Source organism: Nerophis lumbriciformis, linkage group LG11 (assembly GCF_033978685.3).
Source record: "Nerophis lumbriciformis linkage group LG11, RoL_Nlum_v2.1, whole genome shotgun sequence".
In the NCBI taxonomy this organism is placed as follows: Eukaryota; Metazoa; Chordata; class Actinopteri; order Syngnathiformes; family Syngnathidae; genus Nerophis; species Nerophis lumbriciformis.
In genome coordinates, this window is record NC_084558.2 from 17,083,508 (window position 1) to 17,094,395 (window position 10,888).

At 38.7% G+C, this 10,888-nt stretch overlaps 1 protein-coding gene across 1 annotated transcript; it reads left to right on the forward strand.

The window, feature by feature from the left end:
- The first annotated feature begins 1,204 nt into the window (after positions 1 to 1,204).
- tob1b (transducer of ERBB2, 1b) lies at positions 1,205 to 10,083 on the forward strand. Its single transcript, XM_061967190.2, has 2 exons — positions 1,205 to 1,454; positions 8,132 to 10,083. The coding sequence occupies exon 2, from the start codon at positions 8,284 to 8,286 to the stop codon at positions 9,283 to 9,285; it is 1,002 nt and encodes a 333-aa protein (XP_061823174.1). The 5' UTR covers positions 1,205 to 1,454; positions 8,132 to 8,283; the 3' UTR covers positions 9,286 to 10,083.
- Positions 10,084 to 10,888: the final 805 nt, after the last annotated feature.

The window sequence follows — 10,888 nt, forward strand, 5'->3', positions numbered from 1 at the left end:
TGTTAAAGTGGAGAATCTGTCAGGAAACTACAATACTTGACAACAAGACAGTAAAGAAAGTTCAATCTGGCAGCTCTTATTTTAAAAGGGCTTGGTGTTACATTAAAGTAATAATGGAATATAGGTGATATTGGACATTAACTATTACATTACAATATGGGGAAATAACTACAAAAGTGCACTTCATTCACTAACGGTGTTACAAAAAAGATCAGTTAGAATAATACATAATGTTGGATATAGAGAACATACAAATCCTTTATTTATTGAATCAAAAATACTGAAATTCCATGACATAGTGAATTTGCAAACAGCTAAAATTATACACAAAGCAAAGAATATACAACAATTCTTCTCAAAAAAAGAGGAGAAATATAATCTTAGAGAAAAATGTAATTCAAAACATTCGTATGCACGTACAACACTTAAGACCTTCAGTATATCAGTATGTGGGATTAAATTATGGAATGGATTAAGCAAAGCAATCAAACAATGTACTAATATGATCCACTTCAAGAAACTCTTCAAACTTAAAGTGTTTACAAAGTACAAAGAACAAGAACCATGACAAACATTCTCAATTTATTTCATCCATCCATTCATTCATTCTCAAAATAATCTTACTTATGTCATCATATAAAATATGACTTACTTCACCATTTATTATTATTAAATTATTATTATTTATTTAATTTTATTGTGATTACTTATGGAGTATATTGTGAATAAATTGTGAACAGGAAGTGAACAAAAAGTTTTAGCAACTGTTATGTAAAAGAAAAGGGGTAGGATTAAATAAACTCTGCTTCTTCCTACTCCTTTTCGAACATGTTGAAAAGAGAAACTGGAAATTGTGATGTATCATGTTGTATGCTTGCATGTTCGAAATAAACTCAAACTCAAACATTAAATAATTGCATTAATTATCATTATTAATTTGCGTTGCTTTAATCACGTTAAAGCCGCTTTTGAATAATTAAAAGCAAGAAAATAGTTCATAGCACACGAGAGGCACAGCACTGCCGTAAATAGAGCCCTCACGGTTGATTGAGCACAACATCATCCAATCAAAGAGCTGAGATTTGGTGGGTGTTGGTGACGTATGACGTTTAGCCAATAGAGTCGCTCCGGTGGGTGTCGACCTCTATCAGCCTCATCACCATCTCCACCATGCCCGTGGCGGAAGGATACCATATAAACAAGTCGCCATCACTTTTTTAAAGGACAGAGTGGTACAAACTCCCAGGCTGTGGGGAGTCACCTGAGTGGTCATTTCGGATTGGAATCTTGCAAAATATAACCTCCCACCCCACAGAAGGACAACAACCGCCTGGATCATAAAGACACAACATCGACGTAATTGTTTTTTTTTACTTATGTGGAAAAAAAACCCGCACTTTGAAAACCTGAAGCGGAAGCCTGCAATTGCAAGAGGACGTGCTGTAATTTTCCATGTAAGTACAAGTCGAAAACATTCCCATATTTGATAACTTGAATTGATATAAGTATGTATTTGGCTACGTGCGTTTTCAGGCGGTGACACACTGCTATTAAATGTCAGTCACGTACTATTTGTCGAATGCAACATCTGATCATATGCTATTGCTAGCCGGAACAACCAGTGCCAGAAGAACGTGAGTTTATCTCAAATTTGACGTTCGTTTTTTTGTTGTTGTCATTGTCAGCACCTTTTTTTTTTTTTTTTAAACAATTTTTACTCTGTTAAGCCCCCAAGCCAATAATGATAAGCTACACTTGAACAGAATTACCAGATAAAACCAAGCTAGCTCCACTTGGCTTTCACGCCCCTCACAGCAAGCTGTCCAGCTAATGCTAGTCATGGCAATTTCGTCAGAGATGATGACGATAAAGTACATGTATTTTGTATAAATGGCCTCCAAATGTGTCAGGAGTATTTTCTTTATTTTTTTAGTCGTGGTTGGACTTTGGATGTTGATTATGTAACAGCGTGTTAAGCCTGGGTAGTCCTCGTATGCATATACTGTATAACGCTCCACCCCGACGCGCAAGCTCGGGCGTTTGGTCCGAACATGTCCTCAAAAGGCGTGTGGTTTATTGACATTTTCCGTCTGTCCTCAGAGGTCACCCATTGGTGTCTTTATCTGTTACACAAGGCCACTGAGGAACACACTGCTGACAACGTTTGTGACTCAGTGGCTTGTGTTTATTAATAGCAGGTTGATATGGTCGAGCTGAAAGAAGCAACTTACTGTACGAGGAGGAACTATCTTCCTCTATAATTTCTATCACAACTTCATGTACTGATACAGTAAACCCTCCGTTTATCGCTGTTAATTATTCTGGGTCTGACCATAGTGAAATAATTCCCGTTAAGTAGGAGTTAGTATTGATTAGGGCTGTCAAAAGATTAAAATATTCATCCATTCCTCCATTTTCTACCGCTTGTTCCTTTCACCCCCTGCAACCTATCCCAGCTGCATTCGGGCGGTAGGCGGGGTACACCCTGGTCAATCATTGTTAATTTGAAATAAATTGTGCTTAAACGCAAATACATATAACATATCATAGGACGGGGCCGATAAAACAACATCAATATGTAGCCAGGTGGGGGGAAAAAAATTGAATTTTGCCATGTAGTTCTGAGAGGACTCCACTAGGGGTCAGTGTGGCATCTGTGGTGTGTTTGCAACTTTGCAAAGGGGTAAGACCAACCTGATTCTCGCCAGATCCTTGTAGTTCGCTGAGCTCCACACAAAGATATGGGCTCGAGGGCAATGCAAACTCCTTCAAGATAGCAAAAAATAATGAACCAATCAGGATCGCCGGGCGGGATTTCATAGATGTGACGTAGCGCCGAAGCGACTGTTTGATTCAAACAACAATGGCGTCACGCAGCGAGGAGTCGTGTGCTGATATTGATTCTGCTATTGCAACTGTTTTGTCGAATCTATCGAATATTAATTATTTAAAAGATGAACCAAGAACTTTTCGCTCTGTCGTTATACAATATGTCGGCTGTTCTGTTTTGGATTTCCCAGCGTCGCTCTCATCAGCGTCACGGGTTGATTTGGATGTGAGTGGTTGAAGTAGCATGTCATTCAAGATAACGGACAAGTGGTTTATCCAATCACATACAGTGATTCTTTTTACAAGGCCCTGCCTTCTGAAATATATCCTATTGAGAAGTCCCAGATCCTTGTGTGGAGCTCAGCGAATTGCAAGGATCTGCCGTGAGTCAGGTTAGGGTAAGACAGCGAAGAAGCCAGAGTTGGATGAGAGCCAAGAAAAATTGAAGAAAAAGAAGTTGTGTGTTTGAGCGAACTTGTAGCGTTGGGAGAAACGTGTGTGTACTTTTGTTGCTACTTCATAGGTAATTCAGGAGATTTTGGACAAATGAGGGAAAGAAGCCACAGCAGTTATTTTATTTGATTGTGTCATACCAAAGTTAAATATAATTTACTTCTGATAGTTTCAGAACATAAGGTGTTTTGTTTAAAGGAAACACCTCCTTTGTAACTTGTGGGAATACCCCGACCTATACCTTTTTTATTATTTAATTTATATAGGGTTCAACTACCAATATTTACCTTTCAGAATAAAGAATCCCACAAGTAGTTTTGTGTCCTGTGCTTGATAATGATTTTGTCGGGCAACAAATATATATCGGGGTAGACAGTTAATCAATATCAATATAAAATGTGTTTCATCTAAATATATATTTTGGGCGGAAGAAACTGGAAGTTATGAATCCTAGTTTGTTACACGAACAAAGGTACAAGTGCCCAGCAAAACAGGAAGTGATTGAGCAATGGGAGGGACACGCTAACAGCCAATCCGGAAACAGTGTCAGCTATCACATTTGGTCGCGCCATCTCGTTGTCTCGCTGTTGATTCTCTGCATGGAATGGGAAGAGAAACTGTGATATATCAACTCAATAACAGAAACTTGTCTTTAAGTTTTGATGGTTTTAATGCAGATGGTGCGGCAACATGCTGACACTTCAAATGTCTTAGTCTAACTGGTAGCTTCCCAAACTACGTAGTGTAATGTTCAAGAACTTATACACTACTGTCATCTAAACTACAACTACCTTCAAATCTACTATACAGCAGAAGCTAAAAGTTAATGCGAAGGAAGTGTTGACAAAACTGAAAAGGTCAACCTTGACAGTTTGGCAGTATTATTATTATTATTATTATTTTTTTTTTTTTTTAAATGGACTCTCGTCAGACCAATGTGGTCTGCAATTTATGCAAGGAGTTCGCCCCCACAAAGATCGGTAATACAACAAACCTACCATACCACCTTAGCTTTGCTCATCCTACCAATCTATCAAAAACCTTATCCATTAATAAATGGCACCTTTTGATAAGTTGTAAATTGTATTACTGCATTTATTGGCAGGCTTAGATAAGTCTCATAAAAATACAAATTATCGATATTGATCAATATAAAAAACTTAAATTGTGATACAGTTGTCAAACATATCGCCCAGCCCTAATTTTCCATCATTAAAAAGTGTACCCAAGACAGATATATTGTTTTAAGTTTTTAATACCATGACGGGACAATCAGATTGCTTTAGGGGCAGTATGGCGTAGTGGGTAAAGCGGCCGTGCCAGAAACATGAGGGTTGCAGGTTCGCTCCCCGCCTCTTGACATCCAAATCGCTGCCGTTGTGTCCTTGGGCAGGACACTTCACCCTTGCCCCCGGTGCCACTCACACTGGTGAATGAATGATGAATGAATGATAGGTGGTGGTTGGAGGGGCCGTAGGCGCAAACTGGCAGCCTCACTTCCGTCAGTCTACCCCAGGGCAGCTATGGCTACAGATGTAGCTTACCACCACCAGGTGTAAATGAATGATGGGTTCCCACTTCTCTGTGAGCGCGTTGAGTATCTAATAATAGAAAAGCGCGATATAAAATCTAATCCATTATTATTATTATTATTACTTTAAGGAAATGCTTTATTTATTTCTTTAAACATTATGCTTTTGTAAACAGCTCAACACAAAAAGGACATAAACACACTTTAAATGACTAGAAAATTCCCACAGAAATGTTGATGGGACTGCTATCTGTGCCCTGAACCTCTGGTCCGGGGTCGGTCAATGCCGGCATACTTTTAAAATGGTAAAAGTATCCAAATCTATGATTTTTAGGTTTAAACGTACACAATTAGCTAAAAAGAAAGCATAAAACGTTGGCATGTTATAGTAAGAGATGTTCGCATACTTTCAAGATGGTGTCATGAGTCAAACTAAGGTTTTTAGGTTTAAACATACAGACTTAGCTAATAAGCTAACATAAACATTAGCATGCTAACATTAACATGACATTGGACAAGTTAGTGTACTTCTAAGATAATGCTAAATATCAGAATACAGTATTTTAAGGTGTAAACACACAATTAGCTGAACTGCTAGCATAAAACGTTAGCATGCTAATATAAAAGATGTTGGCGTACTTCCAAGATGGCGTCAAGTATCAAAATTCATGATTTTTGGATCTAAACATACACAATTAGCCTAAAACCTTACAAAATGTTAGCATGCTTACGTAAACACAACGCACATTAACTGTTGGCATACTTGCTTGATAGCACCAATTACCAAAATCCATGTTTTTTTTTATGAGATGGCCATCTTGTTTGCCCATTGAACTTATAGTTACGCCGCTGTACAAATACTAGACTGAGAAACACCTGAGGAGAGGGGCTGCCTGGTGATTTCAAGGGAGGTCATCTATTTGGCTATAGATGGTGGAGGCCATTTGACAAGTGCGTGAACAAAATGAGATATTAAGGACCGAGCCATTTGAAAGTACAGTCGAGCTATGTGAAAGTATGGCTGAGCTAGAAGAAGAGGTAATCTTGCTCTAATTCATCTTAAAGCAATTACCAATTAAATTGGCCAAGGGGTACCTATTCAATGGGCCCAGAACAATAATTTTCTTGAAACGTGTTGCCATGGTAACATTACATTTTCCAAAACTGATGTTCCATTGTAGCTTTTCAGCAGGCCCATAATATAAAAACTGAAGTCAAAGACAAAATTAGATTGCAACAGTCCGATTAAAATAATAATAATAATTTTAAAAAAAGCCTGCAGTGCGTTGGTGTCTTGCCAGATTGTGTTTTGTAGGAATACAGAATTTGTATTCCTGCTGTAGTAGCACTTGCATTTAGAGGAGAGGCGATACACAATGTTTAGATACCATTTTCACACACTAACACAACATGTAGATTGTTACGATCATGTTTGATTGTCAAAGATGTTTGGTAATGTAATCTGTGATATTTCTACCTGAATAAATCCTTCTGATATTCTACACATTACATGTTGCACAAGTTAATGGTAGTCATATCTCTGCATGACAATGTTTTAACCTTCTCTATTCATTATTAAAATGTAATATTCAGCCTGCTTAACATTCTGTAATTGCAGACTATCAATCAGAAGAAGTTATAAAATAATATACATTTTATTTAAATCTGTCAGAAAACATGTATTTAAGAGACCTGAACACCTGCTCCTAATAAAAATAAACAAAATACTTACAAAACTTAATACACTGCCTGGCCAGACAAATGGTCTAACACGAATGGACCGTAAAGGCTGGGAATGACTTGGCACATTATTTCCTGATCACATTCAACTTGTTCACAGTACGTAAAGCCCACTTTTGCAATTGCTTCTCTGACAATTTCACATCGTGTGGAATAAAAGTGACTGACATAAATTAGTTTAAACTCTAATAACACTCATCGCCTGTCTTCGATTTGCCATTGTTTACTTGTCACGAAGTAAGCGAGCAAGCTAAATAGTTGTCTCACCGATTTGAAAACACTGTCCTGAGTGTTTCAGAAGAGAATTACATGTTGCACACTCATTCCTGAAGAAAAGCTTCTGTATAAAAGGAAAAAGACTGTGTTGGAGGAAATGCTGTGACTACGCAAAAGCATAATATCTCGTTAGACACCATTTAGCTTTGATTACGACACACATTTGCTGTGTCATCTGCAATGTTACTGTCTAGAGTTGCAATATAATCATGATATTGTATTGATAATGGGTGATATGGACTAGTGCACAAACATTTCCCCACTGTTTCTCTGGGCAGTTTTTAAGATGGTCATCTTCTGAAACTGATAAATGATTTTCCATGACTATAGAATGTCTTTGGCAAGCTGCTCACTGCAGTTTTAGGGCTGCAGCAATGGATTATTTTCCTAATAGTCATCTATCAATTGGTTTGTTCGATTTAATCATGTTTTAGGGAAAGCTGTTAAAATAAATATTTCTTTGCTTGCCAAAACCTTCATTCTTTTTTTCTTAATAAATGCACATCATTGACATTGAAATGTAACTTAAAATGTGTGCAATAATGAAAAAAACCCCATGAAAAACAACTCAACTGTTCAGATCATAGCACCCTCGCTCTCATGCACGCTTTATTGCAGCGGCTGTGTGGCAACTATGCCGTCATATTTTAGTACCTGGCACACAATGCGATCCCTATTTGATACATTTTTATTGGTAACTCATTCAACGATTAATTGAAGCAGTGGAATATCAATCTAATTTTATTTATTTAGTCTATTAATTGTTGCAGTCCTAAGCAGTTTAATAATTTGTTGCCAGGTGAAACATGCTCACTCATACAGCAATGATCCAATAGGATGTTCTTACATATGTGTGTATTTTAACTCCAGGTGGTAACCTTTTGGTTTTTTTTGGGGTCATGTCAACATGACTCCAGACTAGTACATTAAATGTAAACAATATACAGTGCTGCTGGTGTGCTACTTTTATTTTCATTTTTTTAGCCCAGGTATTCTCACTCTATTAGTCTTCTGTTGGTCTGTAGGGTTGACATCAAGGGTTGAGGACCTCTTTTTGGATGTTTTGCACACCTGTTTCTATGTCAGTGTGGTGTTGAGCAGATTATTGTGGCTTTGACATATTTTATGGTATCGGAGGTCTGCGTGTGTCTGTTTGTTCTTCAATTTAGTAAAGGCCAAACCAACAATGCCTCTGATGGGTGCAGTGAAGAAGTGCACTCAGTTCTGCCTCACTTGCTTCATAACTCGATTGCCCAAGATTCTGTTTATTAATTACGGACTCGTTCTCTGCTCTCGTTTCAGGGTCCAAAACCTCATCTCGTTTCAGGAAGGATATTCATTTGAGCCACGACAGCCCAATCTTCACTGAATACTGCTGCCTTGGTGGCTTTTGCAGTTTTGCCTGGGGCAATAACTACTCCTGAAAGAAGAATCTACTAGTCACTGAAGCAGCTATGCAGCTTGAAATTCAAGTAGCACTCAACTTTATTATTTCCTATTTATACAACAAACTCCCCCGACGACGTGTGAATATCTTTGGCGAAGAGCTCGAGAGCCAGCTGAGGAAAAAATATGAAGGCCACTGGTATCCAGATAAGCCATACAAGGGTTCGGGGTACAGGTGCATCCACGTAGGGGAGAAAGTGGATCCTGTGGTGGAAAAGGCAGCCAAAGAGAGCGGGCTGGACATTGAAGATGTCCGGAATAACCTCCCTCAGGACCTTAGCGTGTGGATTGATCCGTTTGAGGTTTCTTACCAGATCGGAGAGAAGGGACCGGTCAAGGTGCTATATGTGGATGATAACGGTGAGAATGGCTCAGAACTGGACAAAGAGATCAAGAACAGTTTTAATCCCGAGGCCCAAGTCTTTATGCCAATCACTGAGCCCGTCGGGCCTTCCTCGGAATCCAGCTCCCCATCCCCACCTTTTGGGCAGTCGGCCGCCGTCAGCCCCTCCTTCATGCCACGTTCCACCCAGCCTCTGACCTTCACCACTGCCACCTTTGCCGCCACCAAATTCGGATCCACCAAGATGAAGAGCGGCGGCCGCAGCAACAACAACGCCCCAGGCGGCAGTAGCAACAAGGTGGCTCGCTCGTCCCCTGTCAGCCACCTGGGTCTGAATGTCAACACCCTCCTTAAGCAGAAAGCCATTTCCACCTCCATGCACTCACTGTACGGGCTGGGCCTGGGGCAGCAGCAGCAGAAGGCCTCCGCTCTCTCCCCCAACGCCAAGGAGTTTGTGTTCCCCAACCTCCAGGGTCAGACCAGCCCCGGAGCTGTGTTCCCCAGCGAAGGTTCTCTGGGGCTTGGACCTGCGCCGTACAACAATGCCTTTGACGTGTTCGCAGCCTACGGAAGCCTCAACGACAAGTCACTCACGGACGGCCTCAACTTCGGTCTGAGCAACATGCAGTATTCTAACCAGCAATTCCAGCCTGTCATGGCAAACTAAACTCATCACAAAGATGTTTATTTATGAATGACGGTGGCTTGGGAGAAGAAAACATAACGCACACTCTAGAACCTGCTAGCGTCTGGTCCATCAAGCGCATGTGCCCAAGGGTGTTTTTTGTTTGTTTTTTTACTGGAACCCCTTGAGTTTGTTTCTATCAAAAGCTTGTACAAACACATCCAAGCTTGGTAAACTTCGATTCATCATGCATTGTTTTCTTTTTGCCAACCAAGCACAATTTTTGTTTCTTTTTTTTTTCTTTTTTTACTGACTTGAAAGAAATACTAAAATGTTGGAGAAAAAAGAAAAAAAAGTTTTGGCCTCTTACAGTATTTTACAGGTGGTAAGACAAGGCTAATTTTTTTAATGAATTGGCACTAAGTGGGGTTACTTGGTCTTTTTCTAATGGTATAATTTAATTTAGTACAGAGTTTGTAAAATACCAGAGTATATATTGTTTCTATGACATGGTGTTGCATTTATATCTTTTTACTACTCCAGTGATCTGTGATGGCTGCAGCAGCTTTTCCTTATTTTTCTTTTTTAAAAGATAATTGTTGAATAAATCCATCTTTAAAAAAAAAAAAAAAAGTACATCAGATATTCTAAAGATTGTGTACAGAGTATTCCTTTAGTGGTGAAACTCAAGTGTAGGAATATTTGCTATTTCTGAAAGCTGAATTGTATTTTCTGTTAAGAGGTTAAAGATTTTGCTATACTATGGACAACAAATGTAATCGTATGAATATTAATTTTTGTACCTACATTGTGCAATACTTGATAAAAAAAAAAAAAATACGGCATAACAAAGTATTTTGAGTCAGTGTCTTACATGTCAAGAGGGACTGAAATAGTTTATATTGTTAAGTTTGTATTAAATGCTTAAAAATGATATGCTTGTCTTTATTTTTTTTTAATTTCATATTTGCACCCTGGTCTTTTTAATAAAATAAACTACAGTTGAAGTAAATCTTGTTGAAAGTGGATTTATTCTTTGCCTGTACGAGAACTGTAAGTCTATTTTTAAGATGTTAGTACAGAGAATAGCAACCATACCCCTAAAAGAGCATGAATTTGTATTTGACAGTCGGGATGATGTTCTTGACCCTCTAAATCAGTCTTGTGTGGTAAAGTTCATGCTTGGCGAGGCACTGACATTTTTCCAGAACTTTAACTTCCTGTGCTCTAATTGATACAGGCTCCTCATCAAATAGTGTCCAGATGATCAAAATTTCACCAACAAGTTGTTCTTTTCTGCTAAACATTAGGTTGGCAGTCGTTTTTCATTATATCAATTAGTTTTTAGGTCATTGGTAAATAACTAACTACTTGATTTGAATTCCCCCTTTCTATCCTTAGACTCGGTGGTGATTTTGTCTCTGCTCCATGATTACTTCAAAACTCATATGCTTAATATTATGAGCAAACACAAAATATAAAAGAATCACTATTTCGAGACTTCCCTGCTCTTCCATACACCCCGTAGCCTTTTTCCTCATACTCCTTCAGCATTTCCTCCAAGCATCTTGAGGAAAACATCAGTAGAAGAGGACTCAAAATAGAATACTAGCATTTTACCTTCTTTAGTCTTTCTCCTCCTCTT